At 53.3% G+C, this 23,928-nt stretch overlaps 1 protein-coding gene across 7 annotated transcripts in view; it reads right to left on the reverse strand.

Moving 5' to 3' along the window:
- Positions 1-16: 16 nt before the first annotated feature.
- The window catches only part of Eip74EF (Ecdysone-induced protein E74), a 279,178-nt gene continuing 255,266 nt past the window's right edge, over positions 17-23,928 (reverse strand). For all 7 annotated transcript variants that reach the window (XM_072287798.1, XM_055073631.2, XM_050184044.3 and 4 more), the window contains 6 exons: positions 12,524-12,703; positions 11,846-11,950; positions 11,275-11,394; positions 4,372-4,686; positions 3,527-3,824; positions 17-2,740 (listed from right to left, as the gene is read on the reverse strand). In XM_072287798.1, the coding sequence (XP_072143899.1) occupies positions 2,632-2,740; positions 3,527-3,824; positions 4,372-4,686; positions 11,275-11,394; positions 11,846-11,950; positions 12,524-12,703 (1,127 nt within the window). In that variant the 3' untranslated portion in view covers positions 17-2,631. The remainder of the gene's footprint in view (positions 2,741-3,526; positions 3,825-4,371; positions 4,687-11,274; positions 11,395-11,845; positions 11,951-12,523; positions 12,704-23,928) is intronic.

Here is a 23,928-nt window from a genome sequence, read left to right on the forward strand (position 1 = left end):
ACAAAAACAATAGCCATTTTTGTTCCCAAAGTAGTACATTAAATTTATTAGGACATAGGTATGTACAAAGCACAACACATGAAAATATATTTTAAAAGCATGGAATCTCACAAGTGTACTTCCATGTCTCTGCCCGCTTGGGGGAGAGGTGACGTATGCCAAACTGATGTCGCATGTTTATACAATGCAAGGAGCAAAAGAAAAAAAACAAGGGGGGGGGTGGAGCTGAGAGAAACGGGACATAGGTGAAGCAATGTTACCAAAACAGGAAAGACCCCCAAGATGTACAGGCATTTTATTTTTTGCGAAGATGAAGCTAAAAGAAAAACACATCCTTGTGAAGCACACACATATCTTAAGTGTCCCTCCCACTGCTTCTTTGTAGGATGACGTCTTTCATTTAAGTAAACCACAATGAAAATGCTTTTTTTTTTTGTGACTTGAGATACATAGTGCACACAACTGTATAGTACAGCATTGGTTCACATTTTCTTATGTTCTGATGTCATTGGCTAATATGTACAATAATGTAAACTGGAAGGATCACTGTGTGTGTTCTGGCCACCCCTCAGCCGCCAAGAGGGTCCCAAATGCTTGAAGAGGACTCTGGCTTTTCTTAGAGGTCTACAGGTGAACTAACCAAGAATTTTTAGATTTGCAAGCTTCATTTCAATTGCCTGCTGTCACGCAATTCGAGAAATAATTGGAGCTTCTAGCCGGAAAGACGAGGCAGAAATCCACTGAAAGATGCTTGGAGAATGCAGACACATGGAACTATGGTCTTCCCATAGCAATAAAGAATTTCCAGGAAAAAAATAAAAGCTCCTTTCTCAGCTCCAATAACGCCAGAGTCCTCTGCCATGTTGGGCCCAATACCGCCCTGTGCACTCGTAAAAGAGGCATGTGCAAATAATTCTTCTGAGCTTATGTACAATGTGGTTTGTGTAAAGTGGTTGCTACTAGAATTTATTTGCTTTATGCATTCTTTATATAAACTCTGCAACAGACTCGTCCTCAAACTCAACAACATTCTCACACGGAGACTTTCACTTCAAAAAAAAGTCTCAAGCACTTTCCTGTCGGCACTTCACTTCAAAGCACTTTCCACCTTTTCTTCCGAAGGCTGTGGATTGTATCCAGCAATCGGGGGACGGCATGTGATGGCATTTCCAAAACACTTGGGTCTGTACGCGGCACCTTCAACAAACATGCATGTCACGGCTATGCTACATGTTGCCCTTTGCCTAAATTAGACGATTCTGCCTTTTTTTTTTCTTACCCCTCCACTGCGTTCCTGGGTGAAGAGACACAGTGAAGTGGATACGTGGAGCTGATAATTGCGATTTTGATTCCCTTGAAACAACACCATACTGGTCAGCAAGTAGTGGCCAGGCACCTAGCACGACAACAAAGTGGAGCAGGAAACAAACAAAGGACACATCCAGAAACATCGGCACAAAGAGGGGATCACAAGACACAAATCTGTTCCAAGAGCAGACAGACGTGGTGAGCTCAGGCCTTCTGAGGAACAATAGCAACAAACATGCGACGATTCCTCTGGTGCCAAGTGCTTTTGTTCTGCCCAATGAATGCTAAGAGTGCTCCCATCAGCAATGCCATCTGCTCTGCACCTGATGTGCAAATGTGAGCCTCGAAACAATGCCATGGCTAGGGGTCGCTTCTGCTGCACTTGTAAAAACTGCAGGCACACTGTTCTTACACTACTAGCATTGGAGCTGCCTCGTTTCGTCGGTGACAGTATGAGCATGCAGTATGAGCAGAATGTTGCTGGGTTTCCAATTGTGTCCTTTCATTCAAACTCGAACAAAGTAAAGGATTTCTAACTAGTCTGTGTTATATTTCCATTGTGTGGCGATTCAGATGTAATGCTGTGATAACACGTTTGTTGACTTCCTCTTGTCCAAGCAATGGACAATACCCGACTAAACTGACAGCTCCAATGACAAGACAACCATGGCCCATCTGTATCTAAACCCTGGTAAAAGAAGCTCTTGCTGAGGTCTGCACCCACAAGGAAAACACCATTCTGTGTCCACATAAACTGTGATAGGTAGTATATCTCTTATATAGTATCTCTCTGTACCTCTCTCTGTCAATAATAGCTTTGTGATATCTCTGAAACATGGATTCCTGTCCACCAGTAGGCCACTACAGGCAGTGGATGTTGCATCCAAGAAGAAAAAAAAAAGGAAAAAAAAGCACAGGTACTCCTTCCTCCGCAGGCAAAGCCAGCAGCCCCAACCAAGACCGCATATAGTGACTGCCAAGGCCAGCACAAAGTTCCAAGCAGCAGCTATCAGAAGGGCTTGCAGCACCATTTGGGACTTGTGGTCGTTGGGGCGGGTCCTGTAGGCCCGCAGTGCCGCGGAACCACTCTCACTAGTCATAATGTTATGTCCATTGTCTCTGTCATCGTGGAGTGGCCTCCGCATCTACACAGATGTCTTCTATTTTTGCACCAGAATCCCGCTCCAGCAGGTTTGGGCCAGAAAGGGAGGGGGAGGGATTGTTATCTTGTGGAGAGAGGGTTGCCGGCAGAGACTCTCCTCATCACAGACACATAGCATGGGGTCCCAGATTCTGCACTTGCAGGGTGTTGGCGCCACCCAGTCACGCCCCAGAGCAGTCGATCTCCACTATGTCTTTGGGTACATCGACAAACTGGTAGACCAAACGCTGTCCATCCACCTTGGCCAGGATGCCACGTTGGTAGTAGTACCTGTAGAAGAGCAGAAACGAAATGGTCAGGTCTATGCAGCATAACAATGCTATGCAAGCACGTACAGCAGCTGAAATTCCTTGCATGACTAACAGCTCCCAAGTCTTCAGATAATGGAGTCGTACAGAACTAGCACAAATGCACTGAATTGTGACATACTCAATTTTAGCAAAGCTTATGATAATGTTGGTTGACAGCACTCCAAACTAAACAACCTGATTACCACACTGATGAACCTATAAGACTACCAAGACCACAACAAAAATATATAATGCACAGTGTCTCTGGAAACTCTACGCATGAAACTCCATCGTGTCTGGCACTGAAGCCAAGTGGAGCACCAGAACTACGAGTCCCACTTGGAGAATTTGGTCACTACATGGCACTTTCTTTAGCCATATGGTGAGTTAAAGGTCTTTCATGGCAACTATGATGTGATCACTCTTATATAGAATATGGATAAACGCAAATTGTAGCCCACTGATACCATTTGTGGATGTAACACTTCACATCTGTGGATGTAGTACTTGCATATCAACATTATTCTGACTTAAATGACAACAGTACATTAAAAGCCAAAATCACTTTCCTGACAACACAAAAGATTGCGGTGATGTGATGTTCTAGACTTCAGATTCGGGTTGCAGACATAAGTCTGCACAATCTCCTTAGAATGGAGCTGCAAATCAGCACCTGCCTCCATGTTTCATGTTAGTGTTTCTGACTGGTGCCACAATTCACAAGGTCAATGTCTGCCTCCCTAGCTACATTGCAGAAGCTACTGACCTGAGCGCCCGTCCCATGGTCTCGTAGTTCATGTCGGGCTTGTTCTTGTGCAGGCCCCAGAGGCGGGAGACAGCCTTGGAGTCGACCAGCTTGAAGACACCCTTCTCACGGTGGGTCCACTTGATGTAGCGGGGGCAGTAATCGCGATCCTGCAGCAGCTTCAGCAGGAATTCCCACAAGTATGTGGTCGATCCCTCGCGGCTCTTGCGCTGCTGCTTCAGAGAAGATGAGGACGAGGAGGAAGCCAAGCCACTCAGGGGGCCCCCTGCATCGTGCAGCATTGCTTTTGGTTTCCTTCCTGCACCAAGGAAGCGCGAACTTGTCTCAGACATTTTGGCCACAGACAAACCACAATTGAGCGTGCACCTAAGTACACTTTGTTGAACACATACATGCTTGAACCTAGCAAGTTGAAACAGTCAGATCATTTGCAAGTTTTTGAGTAAAAGGCATGCGATTAATGTACAACAGTGAAAGTGCATCTATAATGTGCAAACAGTGTACATTAAGTCTTGAGCTGTCTCCAAGAGTTCATTCATTGGTGACTGAGCCAAAAGAGTCAGAAGTGCAGGACTACTGTCACTTTGCTCCTCAGTTACCTCTCGCTAAGTGTTTGGTAAGAAAAGTGCTTCTAAAAAAAAAAAAAAAAGCTCACTTCAACTGTGTGACCAAACATAGGAGCCATATTATATCTTCTCGCCGTCAGAATAACTGAGAATCAATTGGCTGAACCAGAAGAAGTAAATCTGGTTAAGCTGAATATATACTCCCACAATAGTAATCTAATCAGCATTCAGTGGAAAATGGGGAACAGGGGAGAGAGAAGGCTGCAAAAGTTATATTACCTTTCTTTTTGGTGGGTGGCTGGAAAGAGAGGTCCTCAACAAAGTATCCCATGTCCTCGTTGGGTGTGTGGGCGGTGATAACTGAGGTGGGGATGCCTGATGGATGGAGCAAGCCTGCACGCTGGGTCAAGGCCAAGGGCAGACCAGGGTGCTGAGCTACAGGTGTGGGGTACGCGAGGGTGTGGCTTGGGCTCTTGAGTGCTGCTGCCTCAAGGTAGCTGGCCTGGGTGCTGCCCCCATGAGGCACTACTGAGCCGAGAGAACCTCCCGGCCGGTAGTGCGCTTGCGGGGGGTACAGGTGCTGCAGTTCGGCATCTGCAGGCACACAGGAGAACAAACTTAATTTTTCTGATGAAACTGCACAGTAAGTACGAGGTTTCTACGTGAGCAGCGGTACAGAATAAGCAGCCATAATGTGTCTAGTGCCATCTACACAATTAGTCCCAAAAGTTCTCATGTTTGCTATTTGCTGCAACCAACATGTACCATTTGGTGCAAATTGTGTGTCTCTTTCCATCATATGTTGGTGGTGCTGTGGCCATACTGTTGATGCTGAGTTCTTTAGTAGCTCTTTTTTTTTTTTTTTTTGGTTTGCGAGTCTCACATGCAGACAATTTTATTGTTGACTCGGTCAATATGAGTGGTAGAAACATTCTAGCATGACAACTTTAAAACAGAGCATAGAAAGAGAGAACAAAATAGAACGCCGTTGCGAAGCGTATGAACTGTTCATCGGAGCGACAGGCGCAAATTCGTCTGCTTTCATTGCTGTGGCAGGACTTCGGAACATCTGGCTTTGCCATGATGCTGCTGCCTCTAGCGGAGCGATTCGAGAATATAAATGTTAACTACCGAGAAACTCGGAGTACTTCTAGTGGCAGACACACTCCCCAGATCAAATCCTGGAGCTCGTGCATGAGCTAACCGCCGTCCAAAGAGGACCCCGGCGACACCGTCGCGGCAAGCAACTCCAAACACCGCCCCCGTTCTGGGGAGGAGGCGGGGGGGAAAAAGGGAACAAAAAAAATGCGCAAGTAAAGCGACATACGGCGGCCGCTTCCGGCGGAGTTGTCCCCGGGCTGCGTGGCTCTGTTGCCATAGTAACCCCGTTACGAATCGAGCGCGCAGGGTTCAAAGGCCCGGGTTGCCATGCAACGCTTAGGGCAACCAGACAGCCGGCCCAGAGAGGAAAGGAGGGAGACGGGGCTTCCTCCGCAAAAGCGTTGCCGGTCCCAAGAGCAGAATTCCGGCACGTCTTCAAAAGGAAATCAAAGAGTTTCCTGTGCACACACGCGGAGAACGTGCGAGACGGTTGAAAGCGAGAGCAAGAGCGAACGGGAGTTCACAAAAAAGGCGGGGCGAGATGGGGGTGGGGGGATAAAAATGAAGAAAAGGAACAAATGAAACGGTGAATAACGTTATGGCAGCGACAGGCGCTCTGGACACTCGCATGAACTGGACTTCAGCCTCGTAGACTATGCTATCACTATGCGCAAGGACAGCTCACAACCGACTTCAACGCCGGAGGTAATTTCGCACATCGCAAGAACGGTCAGTTTTCGCGGCAACGGGCTATACTGGACAGGTTCTCGCGTTGAAAAAGAGGTGAAATAGGATTCGGGAACTTCAAATACCGCACACGAGCGCTGCCCTGATTACCACGCTAGCCTCCCTCCACTTCGCGGCACGAAACGTAGCAGACGACAGAAGACCGCCGACGGCAACTGCGTTTTCAAGCGCCTCCGCACGGCGGCGCTGTACGTCCGGAGCGCAGCAGCTCCGGTTAACCTTGAAAGGTGTGTTGACTCCGGCAGTGCAGGTGTAGAGGGGGAGAACGCCGATGACGTCAGCCCGCCGGAAGAGCTCGCACAATGGCAGACAGACACCCGGAGTGCCTTTTTCTCTCTCTCTCCCTCTCTCTTTTTCTTTTTGAAGCAGGCTCTGCCGCTAGCTGCTTCTCGGCCTACGCGGCTTCTGTCGTTGGCTCTTTTTCAAGAGTACCTCCTCCATAGCGTAGCGATTTGCCCTGTTTTCGAAACATGGCAGTGCTGCTACTGCCGTTCACGTGTTCCGGCTTCAGCTCCCTCGCCTCGAGAAAGGCAGAACGCAATCACGTTGACAAACTGCTCTGGGACGAGGCGCTTCGCACATTAAACGCGTTGTCGAGGCTGAACGCTCAACGCTGCTTTGTGACTTCCTTCTTTTTCGTAAATACTAAATACAGACGGCAGTATCGCAAGAAATAATCATGCAGCGACTACGTGGCCGTATTCCTAAGTTGGTTTCTTCAAGCTACCAGTAAAAGATGCGCTCTAAGACTGTTGAGAGCCGCTTCGCAAATCGAAAGACTTGTTCTTATTTGTTTTTTTTTATTTTTGTCTTATGCCTTAGGCACTTAGGCGATATAAGTCAACGTCATGTTAATACATGCTGTGTTCATTAATTCATTTTCGGAACTGGCTGCCAGTGAGGAGCCGCACGTAATAACAATCGTAGCAGCGGACAACGTATGAGATCCTCTAAGTTATTGCGCTCCCAAATAACTTGAATACAGTCGATCTTGATATCTTGCCCATTCTTATCGAGCGGCGTGCGTCACGGCCAGAGCCACGACGACACCCCCACACACCGGGCGGAAGTGATGACCAGTTGCGAAGCAGACTCGTTACGCAACCCGTGCGTAGACAGGGGAACGGGTCGCACAAGAAAAAAAATTTCCCCTTGCTCGAAGACTACTCCCTCCACTACGCTCCCTCCCCCCTCCCGAAGGCAGGAGATGCCGGCAGAAAGATCATTTCCTTTCCCCGAAAGAGCGGCGATCGACGGAGGAACACGAAGCGTAGCGGACCCAGAGAAGGCGCCCCTTTTGTGCCTGCTGGCAAGGGGCGAAGGGAGGTGCGGAGAGGTAGGTGCGCTTTCCCCGCTTCGCTTTTTCCTCCCTGGTGCCACTGACCCGCTAACCTTGAAGCCTGAGAAACGCCCAGGCAGGGGGGCGAAAAATACCGCCGCCTCGCCAGTGCGCCTTTCAGAAAGAGGAAGCTGGCTGAGCTGGTCCTCCCGCTCGAGGGGACGGATCGCGGAGGTGGGGGGGGGAGCCGACACACCACTTCAATTTCCGCCCAGGCGGCTCCGGGAAGGCCCGATGTGACATGACTGCTTGCCGCGCCGAGAGGAGGATCGCGACCGGCAGCTCCAGCTAATGTTCAGCCCTCTAGTAACAACGCCGTGCGCTGGCGCATGCGCGTAAGATATACATACCGGGGAAAAGGAAACGACTTCCTGCTTTCGCATCACTGACAATCGGCATCTTGTCGGGGCATAAAGAGCAGTTTATGAAACGTAGGGCAGAGATTCTGCAGATGGATTTCCGCAACCCGACGGCGTCGAAAGCGAGCACGCGGGACCGGCGCGCCATTGCGCAAAAAAAAAAGAAAGCCCACGCAGGGTACGTTAGCCAATGTGCTGGCGAAGCGGTGCAGTCAGCCGCAGAGAACGGGAGCACTTTCGCCCGCTCTTTTGCAGCGAAGCTCCGCTCTCGCGGCGGCGGCGGCTCAGGCGCGCGCACGTCGTCGTCGTAGTCGCCGGCGAGTGAGCGAGGCGACGGTGGAGGAGGAAAGGGGAGCCCAAAAAAAGGAAACGCGCCGCCGGTTCAACGACTCCGGCTCGCGCCAAGGTCAGCCCAAGAGCGCCACGCCCGGCGAGCCATCTTCACCTGCGCGCTCGCGGCGCCCGTTGGTGGGCGACCGTTTCCGTCACGTGCTCTTCTGCCAATCGAGATGATCGCCGCTGCTGCGCCATGTAACAACGTCCGCTCTCGCCGCCTTGTCGCCGCCGGCAGGCACCCTTTCTCGCCGCCACCATCAGATTTTTTTCTCCATCCCCGTGTGGTGTCATCGCGACACTCTCCGCTCCGCGCCGTCATGGCTGACAGATAGATAGTGGGCGGCTCGAATGCGCTTGCTTTCGGACACCGCAAAGAGGGGGGGCAAGCAAAAACAACAAAGAAAGCAAGTCAGAAACACACAACTCCATTCCAAGCGAAGCGCGCGCGAGTAGCGACGCCGGATACAGCCACAGTGGACTTCGCGCCCTGGGAGGAAGCCGGAAGGCAAACAGACGTTCGCCGCTATCAGCCACAATCTGCGACGCCCCGGACTGGCGACCCTTCTCGCGCTGCAGGCCTTCGAAAGCTAGCACAGCTAACACGCTCAGTTTACAGGAGACAATCGCGGAAGTAGCGAGCTTCCTGTTGACGAACGCAAGAACTTTGTAGGGCTCAAACCCCACGGCGCTCGAGAGAGCGCTGGTCGCTAGTGCTCGGGTTATAGCCTTTCGCGAAGCGGCCAGCATAATCGTTCCAGAAATGGCTTCACGTTTGTGCGCGTTACTGGCGCAAAAAGCTGTCAGAAGCAGCGCGCTCCCTGTGCTAGCACGTATAAACCGGCGAGCCGGACGTAGGCAGGTAGCTACGCATCTACAATCCACTGGCTTCTTTGGTCAACGCGCAGGACGAAGACCGGTGTCTAAATATAGGCTAGTCGATCGGAACCGGCTATGTTCAATCGTTTCATAAGACAGGTGCCGGGCAAGCGACCCCACAAAGACGTCTGTTACGCAACAGCTAACGCCCGCTCTAGTGAGCGAGTTTGCGCCAGTGGGTCACTTGGGGACGAGCGAGGCCGTTTTTCTTTGCCTGCTCTCAGCGCCGGCGGTTGGCTTCCCATGAGCTAACAAAGGCTCGGTCGCTTCGAAAAGGAAAGCTCGGAGAAATCCATCCTTCCTTCCCCTTTACGCAACGCTCTCAGTTCACAACTAACGACTCCCCTCTACCTCTCATTGTCGCGCACGAAATTTTTTTCTTGCGCACGGAGCGGCGGAAACGGCGGCCGCTCTCGGCCCAGTGGCAGAACCAATTACACAATGGCAGCGGCTCCCGTACCGCATTTTTCGTTTTTACCTTGCCTCCTCTTACGCATGCACACGTAATACAAGTTCCGTTCTCTTCAATGCACAGGCTTGCCGAAAACCGAGCGGGAGAGAAAAAGAGAGGAAGAAAAAACATATACGAAAAGGGACGAAGAAGCAGTCAGTCAGAGTGCCGGTTCCCTAGGCAGCTTTGGCTCTTTTCGTTTCTTTAAACCGCCGAGAAACCCCGACTGGGAAGAAGTGGGGAACGGTGGCAACCCGGATACACACACACTGGTTAGGCCTACTTTTCTTTCGCTCGCTCAGTAGGACGGGGTCCCTCTTCCTGCATAGCTTCTTGGGAGGGGCCCCCGCGGAGCTCGGCTCCCCGAGCCCTTCTGTGCACCCCCGTGCCCTCCAAATCGTAGCCCCGCTAGGGTGGAAACCGAGTTCCGCTTCCTCCCAGGCGCAACAGCTGAGCTTGACCTTGAAATGCGCCGGGGGCCAAACAAGGGCGCGGGCAGGGACCGCAACCGCGTGGTTCCATGCCTTTTCCCGGTCGGGGGTCACCACAAAGCAGCGTCGACGTCCACGCCGAGAGGAACGGAACAGTGGCTTCGCGATTGTACGCTCTCTTTTCCCGTGCATTCTCCGTGAGCGGCACCATTTTTGCGCGTCTGGAAACGGTGCTTTCTCTCTCTCTCTCCCTTCCTCTTTTATTTAGATTGTGATACCGTCTGCGCACGGAACCAGAGAGAACGTTTCGGGACTTCTCCAGATTTAAAAGAACCCGACGTGGTTCCACAGGGTTCTGTTCATTTCCAATAACAGTTCGTACGAAGTACTAAAGCTACAACAGCAGGGAATGCATATTATCCGACGTACTGTAGGCTTTTCGCAGCCTGTGTTCGCCGCTGCGCATTATGGCACTGTTATTTCCGTTGTAATGAATCGATATGCGGTTACCGACTGAAGCTGCAAGCCTCGTTTCACGAATTTCCGCCCTAAATATAGCGAGCTTTTAGCGCGGTGTGAAAATACACGCCACAAATACGTCCAGCGTCGCTTCACGTGGCAACGTAAAGGTTCTCCTTTTTTTTTTTCTCTCTCTCTCCCCGGAGCGGCTATATGGCGCCCGATCGTCCAAGGTTGTTTTAAAAATCGAGTTCCACCATCTTTCCTTCGCCGATCGGCTTCCATTGAGGCCACGCCGTCTCTCTTAACTGACTCGCAAGAAAAAACTTTGTGGAACTCGACAATGTCCACAACAGCAACCCCAAGTGCTTAAAAGCGGCGTTTACAAGGCGAATGCAGCGTGACAACGTGCGAAGATTGGTGAAATATACTATATAGGCGACAGCCAATGCAGTGCAGCTGCGCGACGATGGCCGATGACGCCACGTTGGCGAGCTGAAAGAAGCGCTCCAAGCAGTGTGGCCTTAGCATAACCAAGGCCGCCGCCGCCGTTGCGGCTTCGTTTTCGGCTCGCCGGGGCTAGAAGATGCGGCCGCTCGAAAAAGGAAACCACGCCGTGACCCACTTGAATCGTCGGGTCGCCCCGTGACACACTTTCGAGAGTAGCAGTCCCCCGTACACGCCGGCTCTTACGCCCTGTTTCGTAACGGGAAACGCTCTCGGCACGGCTGGCGCGTCTTCCCTGTCTGGGCGCCTTCTAATTGGGTCAGCAGCAGCGTACGCCCCCGCTACATACTGACCGCCCGGCGACCACATGTAATATCCGAAACTGTCACATGCATGACACCTGCTTCTAGCAGACGAACAACTAGCGTACGGAGGGGACGCTTGCAGCATACGAAAAGTTGACGAGCAACTACATCGAATGAGTGCTCGCAGCAGACGAGCAGGGACTGCTTCGAGCAGACAACACGTCGAGTTCATTGAGCAGCTTATCTATACCGAAGGACTGCTCTGAGAGGCGCTATATATGTTTGCTCTGAGGTGTTGTTTTGAAAATTCGGCAAGGCGAAGGTGACTTACATGTTGGAGGCCGGTTGCTGTAGTGCTGAGATGCGTGAGGTGTAACGCCGGTCTGGCAGTATGGGGGGATATAGCCCAGTCCGCTCGGGCTTGGAGATTCAGGAGTCAGCGGGGGTGGAACTGCAGATACAAAGCAAGCCGATCGCGGCCACTCAAATCTAGCTCCGCCCACCGTACAGTGACACCTGCCCAATTAAAAAGAAGAAGCGCTACCAGCTAAACATAGCCCTCGACCAGTCTACAGTGGCTCGACGCGAAATCAACTATCATGACGGGATAACCGCACGTTTTAGCACTACTCACTCAGGCGTGAGACGAACATTACACTTTGATTGTGGAGAATGAATCCAGGGACTTGACTAGTAGATCTGGTCGTGTGATAGTCCCTTCATTCCTTACACAAGTCAGCTTAATAAAGGGAAAAATCAGACATCCACCCGTTAGTAGCTACGAACGGTTGGATGTCTGATTTTCCCCTTTATTAAGCACTTCCCTCTACCTTGCGGGTTTCCGCACAACTAACAAGTCAGCTATTGCGTCAAATACCGATAACTAGGAGACGCCAACTCACCAGGGGTGCTTTGTAACCGCGCCTTGGACTCGTCATTGCTGAGCGTACCGCTGCTGCTGTCCACGTCCGACACTCCGCTGTCAGCAGGACTTGGGGGAAGGGAGCCTGTAAAGAGAAGAGGCGTACGTCAGCGATGAGCTCCGTGGTCTGCGTAAGGGCTCGCTGATGCCTTCTTTCGGCGTTCGCGTGGAACGTCTACGATTTCGCACTATGCGTAACATGCGTTCGCTGTCACTCAAGTTCAACTTTCAGTTCGACTAACTGAGCTAAGTGATTCAAAATCGTACAGAGAAATGTATACGCGTTCAACGCTTAAGAAATATCGTTGTCAAAGCGACCTCGAAAGCAATTCAAGTGCTCACAGAAGCTTAAACTTGAAACAAAGACCTGTAGGTTTTTCAATCTTCAGTTGACAGATATCTCCGTTAGGCCTCAAATCTGGCAAATATGTTTCCCCATACAGCAGAAGTGTAGAAGCTAGGTTTTGTTGAATACTATAACGAAACACACAGCTTTTGTCGCACCCTTTCATTTCTTTTGAGGAAAATCGTCTGCATTTCGGATGAAAAAGACTTTACAGCATGAATGACTATGTTCAGCTAGCAATTCCTGATATTAATTGCCTCTCTCTCTCGATGCAAACGAAATTCAGCTGTACAGAAAGAGAAGGAAGCCCACCTGAGCTGCTGCATGAGACAGCCGGATTGCAAAGGGTGGACAGCGCCGAGTAAGTGGGCTGCTGATGCTGGAGAATGTTTTGCAGCAGCGTCTTGGAATCTCTTCCCGGGCTACACCGCTGGAGGGTACGTTCGCAGCGAGACAGCAGGCTTGGCCGAACATCCTGGGGGCTGGTGTCCACTGCGCACCACAAAAGAAGGGAGACTTCGCTGAGCGACAGATCTTTCACCTGGTACACCAGTGTGTAAGCAACAACAAAATCATGTTCACGAGTTTCTGCCATGACAAATCAGGCTAAGTGTTCCAACAAGTATGCACCGCCAGTAAAGCGCTGTCAAAGAAAAAAAAGAAAAGAAAGGAGAGAGAGAGAGAGAAATCGTACACGCATAATCAAGCAAGTCTCAGCCGTATGGGCGCATGCGAGATTACCGAAACAATGAAACAAGGCTCTATTAAACATGTGGTGTTACACTCGAGGCGAACGAGGAATGCAGAAAGAAGGAAAACATGCGATGAGGACTAAGGTAGGACTACAGCATTCGACCAGCCCGGGACGAAGTGTTTGCCGCTAACCCACCCAAGCAAACCCCGCCATGCTGAGGTGGGTTGATGTTTAAGCATACCTATGCAGCATACATATGCACGCGCATATTAAGTGCCACATACGCGAGGCACGCACGTACACGTGATCATGCCAGTACGACGGGTACGTGCGTGTGATATCATTAGCTCTCGCCACGCCGCGCACCAGCGGTTTCAGATCACAGAGCCGTGACCTGTGCACTCATGGCGCCCGCAGTACGGGTCCACGTGGCGCGAGTGAAGCCCGCTCACTACTACTACTTCCGGCACGCGTTATGCTAACCTGAAATTTGCACACAACTCAGCGCGGACCGGTTTTTCGTTCAAGCTGCGAACTCTAACAATGCGACTTCTTAAAAAATTTTTTTACACCCAGCGCTTTCTTTGCTTCTCCTCCAAAGTTTAGCGTTCGTCGTCGTTCTCTCGCATGGATTCCGCAGAATGGATGTCCCATTGTGACGCAAGCAGTATTAGCAGCCTTCCCTTGACAAGCAGTATACATCGCCTTCGTCATCGTGACGCACACAGCTACAAGCGACGAGGATGTGCACGTGTATTCAGCAACTGCTGCTAGCTAACTAAAACAAGCTTCTCATCATTTAGATTGCAACGGCGCGTTGGATGAGCGTCTGCCTTTTGTTTTTCTCCCACTACCCCCCCTCCTTCCTTTGTGTGTGTGTGTGTGTATGTTCTATCTCGAGGTGTAGTAGGGCGCCGTGGCAGCATTCTGGACCTCACGGATCAACTGAACGATGTCTTCTTCAATGGTTACCACGACAATAGATGGCCCACTCAAAGTCCTGTCGAATGGGCCGCTTCCAATTAGGATTCCGCTGGCTAGGGTGAAAAGTATGAACATTTCTTTGAAACTAGCATTGTGACTGGAGTGTGCTAGTCAAGGTAATACGCCGAATTGTTTTATTCACCGTCGGCAATTCTTTGTAATCAACGTAATAGGATAAATCGTGAATCAAGACCGCTCTTATCAATAAATCAGCCCTCGAAACTGCAGGCTAGACTAAAAGGTCGCAGTGCTAAACACGTGTGGGCTCACGAGAACTTAGCTTCGCGACAAGGAAAAAGCACGCTCTCGCGCGGCCGTAAATATCCGACGTACTCTGGGAGGACAGCGGGACTTGTCACAGACGTGCCTTCCTACACTGCAGCCCTATCTCCCGGAAAAGGGAATAAAGAGATAAAAAAAGAATTAAAAGAATAGAGGCGACGTAGCGGTTAACTGCGCTTCGAACGCACCGAGACACACGCGCAGCAGCAGGCAAGCCTTAGATGAGGCGTCATAAATCAACGAGTTAGGCGGCTGCTCGCACGCCACTACGCGTCTCGCATAAATCGATGTCAAACGACTCGCGCTAGTAAAAGGACTCATTATCTTGTCATCGTAACGTCACGTTCCGGCTCGGTTAAAACTGCGGCCGTCTGGAAAGAAAGCGAGGCGGGGGTGGAGGTCGTCCCGTTTTTGCCGCTTGCGGCTCCGCGAGTCCAATATCTCGGACAAGGATCGGTACGTCGGCGCGATACGTAAGGGAAGCGTATCGCACAGTTGGAAGTGACGTTCGGCGATATCGCAGAACGCGGATGTTTGTTGTGTACGCGCCACGACGTACAGAGAAAGAGAGGGAGAGATGTGCACGGCGAGTGAAATCATCGGGAACTGCCACGTCCATTCTGGCCGCTCATCAATAGAGTCGGCAAGAGGGCGCGCGCTCAATGACGGCTTCTTCCAAACGGGATTATTCCAGGTTTTGAAAACACACACTCTCGGGACAAACGGGGCGGACGGATGGGCGGTCGGTCTCCACTTGCGTAAGCGGTCGCCGGAGAAAGCAGCAGCTCTGCGCCCCAGCGCGCGTGCTCTGTGGCAGAGCGCGAGGGGAGGGGGAGAGAGAGCAGCGAGAGAAGGGAGCGGGGAGGCGGCGACGTTAAGAGAAAGGAAAAGCGCGGATAAAGCGGTCGCCAAGTGGGGAGGGTGGAAGCGGCGCACTTCCGTGACGCAGAATCAAGGACAGCCGGGGTATTCTGGGCGCCGGGGTCTTCGAACTCGGCCAGCGAGACCTTGAAAAGCGCCGCCCCGCGGACGGCGCGCGAATCGAAGCCGCGCTCCGCTCCATCCCGGACGGGCGGCGGCGGCTGCTGCTGCTCGCGAGCGGCGGCGCAGACTTCCGCCAGCAGCGCGCGCGCGCAACTCCGATAGCGGCGGCGACACCTGCTGACCCAGTGACGGGCCGCCGTTGCTGACGCTGCGACTTGCCGCAGGCGTTTACAAACACCTCCGTAAGCACAGTCCCTTTAAATCGCAGCAGTTCTGAAAAAATTAAAAGCCGGTCTCTCGACATCCCGTTTGTTACATATTTCTGGCAGCTAGCACGATGGAGTACGCGTCATCGCCCCGGAGCACGAAGCATGCCGGCAGTTGAAGTGTACATTAATCATTCAGTGATCTTTATTTCACTTGCTTTACAGCTGCGCGGCAGATCGCAGATGAATAATTAAAGCGAGAGTTAATCGCGTCTATTTCGGGTGTAATCAAAGGAACACGATGCACAGCGAAGCTGCCGCCAAATTGCTTGAGCACCGGACTAAAGCTGCTGCTACGTGCGCAGCAACGAAACTTTATCGCTCAGTAGCTCCCTCGCTGCTGTGTTGCATAAGCAGCACTGTCGACGCACTTGTGAAAGCAGCTGCAACAAAGCACGCGCTCCGCCCCGAAGTCTGTCTATTCATAAATTCGAAGCGGCGCAGCGCGTGATCCCAGCGAGACGGAGACCGCGCGGCTTCCGCGTTTCCTCGATGCACCTGCTATTGCGTGTAACGTACATACACCGTCTGCGCGAAACAGACTATCGCAAAGGTGCGATGTTCAAGATACGTATTATTTCCGGAAGCACTTTCCTCGGAGAACTCTACAGACCCTTTTCTTGGAGCAGTTTGCTCTATAGGAACCAGATGGCGCGCCGCACGTTGCCTCGGCGAAAGCGCACGAATACGACACCGTTACCGCGTCTGCCCTGCTACCAGCTGCTACTGTGCGATCAGCAATCGGAAATGCAGATGGGTGTTCGCTGGCGCACTGCGCTCCATTCATGCTGCAAAACTTGTAACGGCAGAGGGAAAACGTGTGCAGTAAGTAGTCGGCTGCAAAAAATAGTGTCTGGTGTATTAAAGAACGGAATGAATCTGTGTGACCAAGTTCGTGGACTGCTACTACATAAGGATTGTCTTTGTTTCCGGCTCTTCGTAATACACGGCTTTCACGAGGACGAAAAATTTCAATCATTCGCCAGCGCTGAATCGCTAACCTCCAAAGAAAAGGCTTCAACCCCAGAACGTCAGCACGACTGAGTACCGCTCGTTACACAGTGACAATTGGAGTAGCGCCGCTTTTTGGCATAACAAGTTTATCGTTCGTTATCTACACACATCCACTCCAAGTGACACGGAAATTTACGCCCACTCTTATCTCCGATGTATCAATAATGAGTGGGCTCACTGTTTAATCAATGCGCCGACGCACGGGTGACGGCGACTACACCAACACACGAATGTTCGGAGCTGAACGTGACGGTTCCGCAGAGTAAGCGAGTGACCAGCGATAATACGTATTTGCTACAAGATTTTTACAAAGTACAGCCCTTGTACGCAGCCCTTGCCCTTGTACGCAGCCCAAGCCCTTGTACGCAGCGAGAACAAATACATCCCAACTGAGCACACGCCCGAGCGATTAAGCAAAAATAAACAGATAGTAACCGCGTCAAGGGACTTTACTGAGTCAGAATCATGACAAGATGCACAGCTTCAAAGTGTTAGCCAAATAAGGAACGAAGAGCAAAACACACTGGTCCTGATTTAACTTACAAGCGGGATGTTTGGATAGCTTGGAATACATTTCCAGCCCCGTTTCTAGTACAAGCACCGTATACTACGCCTCACCGTATACTACTTGCGCCGCTTGGGTGAGGCGTAATTACCTCCGAAAGCGCTTACATGTATGTCCTCTTAAGCGGTGGCCAAAACTTCATGTCATTCACCCAGTCACCGTCTACTATTTGCGCCGAAAGAGAGGTTTACTGAGCCGCACAGGCATCATGCGCATCCATAGTAAACACAGAGGCAAGCAACGGACGCGTCATCACGTGATCAAACATGGCGGCGCCCACGCGATTGCCGCCAAAACGGCCTATTGGCACCTACGCACTCGCATGTAACCCAGAGCGAACAAATCCACAGCTGCCGCTGAATGCGCAAGAGCATTCCTGTGCGAAGGATCAATCATTACAGGTGTCACAAGATGACGCCAACCTTCTGCACCCATTAACTGCACTATACCTCCCTGCGCAAGAACGCCGACTCTGCTTGTCCAACGCTGAAGCGGGTCGCGCGGTACCAATGCAGGCAGCTAATAATAATAATAATAATAATAATAATAATAATAATAATAGCACGTTGTTGAGCGTATTCTAAACGACCTGGCATAAACAACAGCAGCAGCACCTTTAGCGGCAACGCCGTTTCGAGGTGTTTTTTTTTCGCAACACTCCGCTTCCGGTAGGATGCAAATGATTCACGACTCGTTGGTGTGCCAACCGTTTCGCGGGTGCGCGTACGTATACGCACTACTCTCCGTTTCTATTACATGCCGTTACGGCGCGAAGTAAGGCAAAGCGTTATTCTCCGCATGGCTGGAAAGCGGCTTACGCTTTGCACGATACGCGACCAGCCTATTTCCTTGCGCAATCCTAGCGCGTGCACAGAGAACATGTTTTGGTCGGGACGTGCAACGAAGTCATGTGCTCAAAGGAAATGGCACTAATGCTTGTCGCGTAAGCAACGAAACCGTCAACGTAGCGTGGCGCTCGGCTAAGCCGCGGCGCGGACGCTACCGTGCCGCGCGGCTCGCGAAAGAGGCCGTCGGCAGAGCGCGGAAGGAGAAACAAAAATGTGGCGCAACACGCGTGCTGCAGGAAAGACGAACGCGAAGATGCCTGGCCCGCCGCCGCCGCCGAACTTGGCCCCAATTTCGAGCCGGAAACAAAAAAGGAGGCGGACGTTGGAGAGACAAGCAAGAGGGGGGGCCTACTTTCGGGAAGCCGAACGAGGACCGCCGCCACCGCCGAGTTTGCGGCAGCGCCAACGAGCCATGACCTAGATGCGCTGCCGCCGAGGAGGCCTCCACCCCACCTTCCCACCCGGAGGCGAACGGGGGGAGGCAGGGGGGTCGCGGAGGGCGACAGGGAAAGTAGCCTGCGCCCCCTCTCTCATCTCCGTAGCCAGCCCTCCCTCCAGGCGCGCCACCTTCTCTGCCGTCGTTTCCACGGCCGCGCCGTAACGCTGAGGTAACGGCGGTCCCATTCCGACCGGACAATGCGCAAGAGCCTGACAACCTCACTTTGCTCTTTTGCCGATAAGCCCAACTTCGAAATTCGACAGCAAATACGGGAAAGCTGCTGTCACGTGACGATGATGGATTTAAGTGTGCCGATGGATTTGAGTGTGCGTACGTGTTGCACCAGTGGTCCAACATCTTGAAAGCAATGATGCAAGAAAGTTGGTCTTCTTCCGTCTACGGGTACTCTATGCCGCTATGCCCGCAGCTCGGGTCACATATTTTCTAAATTTTGTAACCGAACCAGCATTCGCCCTTGCTCGGTGTTAGTCGCTACCGCCCGACTGACAGTGGAAAAGAAATCGTCCGTTCCGTGTGTGTTGCGAACATCGCAAAATAGTAAGGCAGAAGCAGTGTGGCTCATAACTGGACGCGACAGAGCAGTTCTGACGGCGGCCGTCCCACATTTCTCCGTCGACGTGGGTGCTAAATACGAACAAAAAGCCCTGGGACTCTTCCGCGCCGGCGAGAGCAGACCCAGTTCCGCCGACAGGCGTGACCCAGATGCCTGGTCTAAGTGCCGCCGCCGTGGGCCGGCGGCGTATGCACCGCACAGAGCAGGGCGGTAGAAGTTGCCGCGCGCGGCACACTCTGTCGTCCGGCCTCGTTCCGAAAAAGACCGCTGCGGCGAGGAGTTAGTCGCCCGCGGCAACGGACACTGCGCACAGCTCGAGGCGCGGCCGCATCACACATCAGTTACCGGGATATGAGGTGCGCGCGAGAAGAAACCATTTCCGGCGACGTGAGGCGGGCAGCGCATCAAACATTCCTCGACGAGTTGGCTACGTGACGAAACAAAAGCCCCCGTGTCACAGTGGCCGATGGAGAAAGGAAACCTACCGCGGAGGAAGGAGAGGAGGCAAGCCGCTGGCTGGGAAGAGAGAACGGTGCGCAACGCCGTTGGGAGGCGCGCAAGAGAGAGAGAGAGGAAAAAAAAGCGCTGAGGCAGGGAGGCGTGCGGCTCTCCGGGCGCAAATCGAGGTCAAGGCGTGCGTCACGTGACCGGGTGAACGCTCGCGCCCAAGGTCCGCTCTTCCGCGCGGCGGAGGCAACCCCTGCGATGGCGCGCGCGCCTGCAGCGCTCTTCCGGCTCGCGGAGGGCCGCAACGATTTTTCCTGCGCCGATTTCGAACAGGAGTGTTGGTTCTGCTTGCTGCCGCGCGCGCTACTTGCTGCTCGCTCTGTCTAGTCTCTAGCGAGTCATTCCTCAATTAACTATAGCCACAAATTGTTCAAGTGAATTTACGTGCGCGTTACTGACTGCGCCAAGCGTTGACACCAGCAGGCGGAATAGTTCGCCGCCTTCCCACTGTTCGGAAAAAATTCAAACCGAACAAAGAATTGCAAGCAACTCTAGAACAAAGCGAGACGTAGAAATACTAACGCCAAATATGCGTTGTTACCGCAGTTTACTTATCATTCACTACGAACATAAATAATAATATAACCCGGGCTCGCCACGAGCGTCGAGTCTGTGAAACAACTTGTTTGTCCGCGCGAGCACGGCATAGCACGGTGGAAACGCGACGGCAGCCTCAGGAAGAGCGGGCGATTACAGTGCATACCGGCAGATACCAGTAGAAGAGGCGACACTGCATACAGGAGAGTATGGGACGAATTCAACGTCCCAAAGTGACGCGAGAAGCGAGCTCGCTTGCAAGCCAGCCAGCAAGCAAGCGAGAGCCTGCGTAACGAGAAATGCGATGCGGTTTCCGCATGCGATAGCTCTCGCGAGTGCGGTGGCACTTGGCGGCGACAGACGCAGTATGTAGTATACGCCGCGTCGTCGTCCACTGTTCGCCCGTCGTCGACGCGTGTTTGCCCCCGCGTCGCGTCTAAATTTGGGCTTTTCCTATTTCCCGCTTACGCGCCGCGCGCGTGTGCTTTTACTCCGTGCATGGCGGAAAAACCTTGGGGTGTCCGGCGGGGCCACTCGAGGGCTGAGCGGCAGGCAGGACGCCGCCGCGGGTTCCGCGAAACGCGGGCGGCGACACGGTTCCTGTTTACGACAAAGCGCGCGCGCGCTCTTATCGTCGCCACCCGATTTCCAGTCGCCTCCTCGTCGGCGCTCAGGGTACCACCACTTGGGGAGGGGAGAGTGGGCGGAACTTTCTTGCGGCGTAGCGTCGCAATGACGGATTACGTACACCTCGAAGCGAACCGGGGCACGCAATTCGGGACCCTTCGGAACCCGCGACCAACGCCCGTTTCTGTCGCCAGTTATTCGCTTGGCTGGCGAAAGCGATCGCACTCAAACCTGCCGGAAGACGCAGCGCGAGATAGTGTTGTTATAGGATGAATACGCGGTCCTTGTGCTGGGTCTTTCGAGCGGTTACGCAACGCCGTGCACCAAAACTCGCCCGCGTGACTACAGTGAACACGTTGAAACATCGAAAGGCCTGTCTCTAGAGCCCGTACAGGGTAACGCGCAGACACAGAAGTAGTACCAGCCAGTCAAGCATGTGGCCAAATTATTTTGATTACATTATGTTGACAGAATCACGGACAGCCTGCGGCTTAGCGCCGTGCGTATGGTAGGCGTCGTTGCTTTCCCGCACGGCAACTGTTGACACTAGACTACAGAAGCAACGCAGGGAGCAGAAGGGAGAGAGGGAGATGAATGTCAGGTTCGCGGATCGAGGGTGTACGCGTTCACCGTTTACCAAGTGTAATATAAAGCAGTTTCTTGGCCTTCCGCAATCTCAAATCGGACAGCTAGAGCTAGAGACGCGCCGCTGAGGCAGGAAATCTCGCGTTCTTGGATCTGGTGGCACCATCAGGGCCCAATCGCGGACGGCGGCAGCAGCCCTGGCTCAGAGCCGCGGTCATCAGGGAAGCGCACGCTGCTGCCGCTGGCCTTGGAACACGCACGCTTCCCGGTGCGCCGACAACGAAAACAGCCGCTCAAAACTTCCTGTTTCGCCTGCCCCGATGAGTCGCGCGCCGCTGACGCAGCCGCCGCCGCGCGCACCTACGCTACGCCGCAGAGAGCGACTCTTTCCGCCGCTCCTCGGGTGCCGCCCTCCTCGCACGCGTGCCTTCGGGTCTCTCTCCCCCACGCGAGAAGGCGGGCCAACGCGGCACGCCAAGTGGCAATGGTGCGAGAAACAGAAGCGTGCGCTCGGTGCCATTGCAGGTGCACGCAACTGAAGACGACCCCCTGCTCAGCAGCTTAGACGCTATGAATCTCCCTTACACGCGCTGCACCGAACAAGGCGCCAGTCGAGGCAAAGTCGAAACCAAGATGGGCGCCAGGCAGCCAATGCGAGTACCACGTCCCCAATTTCAACCATTGGCCGAATGTCGGTACTGCTGCCCAGAAGGCATCGATGTCTCTTCCGTTGCTTTGACATGTCAGCAAGGTTGCCAGACGCCCCGGAAGCCTAGTTCTCGCTATTCGTGAGCGAAGCGGCCAGCTGGCCTCAATACAGCCAGCACGACGCCGGAGAGGTTTTAAAACGCTGTCGCGCTGCCCAACAGGAGTCCGCACGGACAGCGTGCCTGTCAAGCAAGCCTTGTCGCCTCGAGTGCTAAACGACCCGGAAAAGTATGCGTGGCCACAGACGCATCGTGGGGCCAGTACTAGAACAGCTTTGTTTCAGGTTTCCTTCGATGCCGCATATTTGGCTGCAGTCAGTCAATCCGAAAGCAGCGTGGTTGTCGCGCAAATCGTGGAGATTTTTCGCTGTTCGCCGTATTGGACAATGAGCGGCGGACGAAACGGGCAGGGAGTGCAGGCTGCCCCTGGAAACAGCCAGCGTCGGTGGCAACGGGAAAGCCCTGGCAACCGGGGAACTCCCCCGATCGATATATGGGCATTGACACTTGGCCAGGGCGGCTGCGCGCATGCCCCGTCTACAGATTCCACGAATTCGCCCGCTCTTCCCTCCCTCCGCGGTCGCTTGGGGAAGCGCCGCGCCCTTTTACCGCGGAAGAGCACCAGCGTCACCGGAAAAGCCTCCACGACCCAAGGCCAACGTTCAAGCGGCGCACCGAATCCGACAATTTCGGGAGCATCTCGTCAACGCAGACGGTCAAGAAGACGCGAACAACCTCGACACACAAGCGAAAACGGACACGTCGGGGAAGGAGGGCCCCGCCAGATTTCTCGAGCACAAAGCCGGAAATGGAAGTCGCCAATCTCCGAAGGGGCGCATGGTTCCACGCAAGATAGCGGGTGACCGCCCCATGCCGGCCGTGCCGCGAGACGGAACGGCTTCCATTGCCTGGTTTCCGCCCAACTGAGATAGACACTGGCTTGCCGCTGGAAGGTAAAACAGTGGGTGGGTGAGCGGGGGCAGCACACTCTCCACGTGAATTATTTCTTGCCCCCAGCATTATGCTGTCTCTCTCTCTCTCCAGAGAGGACTCGAGACCCGTCACAGTGGGCCCGTTGCACAGCCCGGAGCCGGCAACACTCGCGCGATGGCAGCAGTGCGTGACACCGGAACCTGTACGCCGAGATCGGCGCGCGGTATATAAGCGTGGCTACGGTGTTCTCCGAAGCAGGAAATGGCGCTCCCCTTCCGGCGACGGCATTGCGGACTTCCGGCCAGTCGTCCGTCATGCGTGACCCGCCAGTCACGTCACTTAGACCAAAATAAGAACAACGGAATGAAACAATGTCGTTCGCTATCCTGCCGGTGCAACGGCGCATCCTGAAACCGCAGAGTTGAATTGCCACAGCGCCGCGTTACCACTTCGCCATCGCTGCGATCAGCATCGCGACAGACGCCGCTAGGAACCCAATCCACCGAGTTCCACAAGCGCTGTACGTGGCGCACATTCGACACTAAAAAAAAAAGAACGAAAAGAAGATCACCATGTCCTGGAAGGCCCGTATGTACAGAAGGCCGTGCCTGTTCGTGAACAAGGGGCTGTTTACAAGGGCATCCCTCCGGTTCCACTTCGCGACCCGGGACGGAGCGGAGAAGGCTTAAACCTCGGCCTTGCCCGATTTTCGCCGTCGAAAAAAGAAAAAAAAGAAGGAAGAAGGGAGGGGGCAGAGGCCTGCCTCTCTTCATTCAAGGTCCGACCTCTTTTACTTCGGCGAAGGTCGGACGACGGAGAAAAGGATTGACCCAGAAAAAGGCGGCGGTCGGTTCTCTCCACCACCGCCGCGAGTGGCAGCGAATTTCCGACAACACGCGAAGGGCAAAAGGGGGGGAAGTGCTTCTTCCTTTCCGAGGTAGCGGTGCAGAAGCTTGGGAAAATGTGGCTCGGCCTTGACAAAGCGCCGGGATCCCGAAAGGAGCAGAGGGGTGCCCGGGCGATGAAGGGGCACGACGCCGCCCGTTATGTCACGTTGATCAGAGCACCCCCCCCCCCCTCTCCCCGCGACAGACCTGCGGAAGCACGATCGGTGCGCGCCGGCAGGATAAACGCTACGCACTCCGGTACTCCGAAGAACGCGTCACCTAAT

Source organism: Dermacentor andersoni, chromosome 4, assembly GCF_023375885.2.
Source record: "Dermacentor andersoni chromosome 4, qqDerAnde1_hic_scaffold, whole genome shotgun sequence".
Classification (NCBI taxonomy): Eukaryota; Metazoa; Arthropoda; class Arachnida; order Ixodida; family Ixodidae; genus Dermacentor; species Dermacentor andersoni.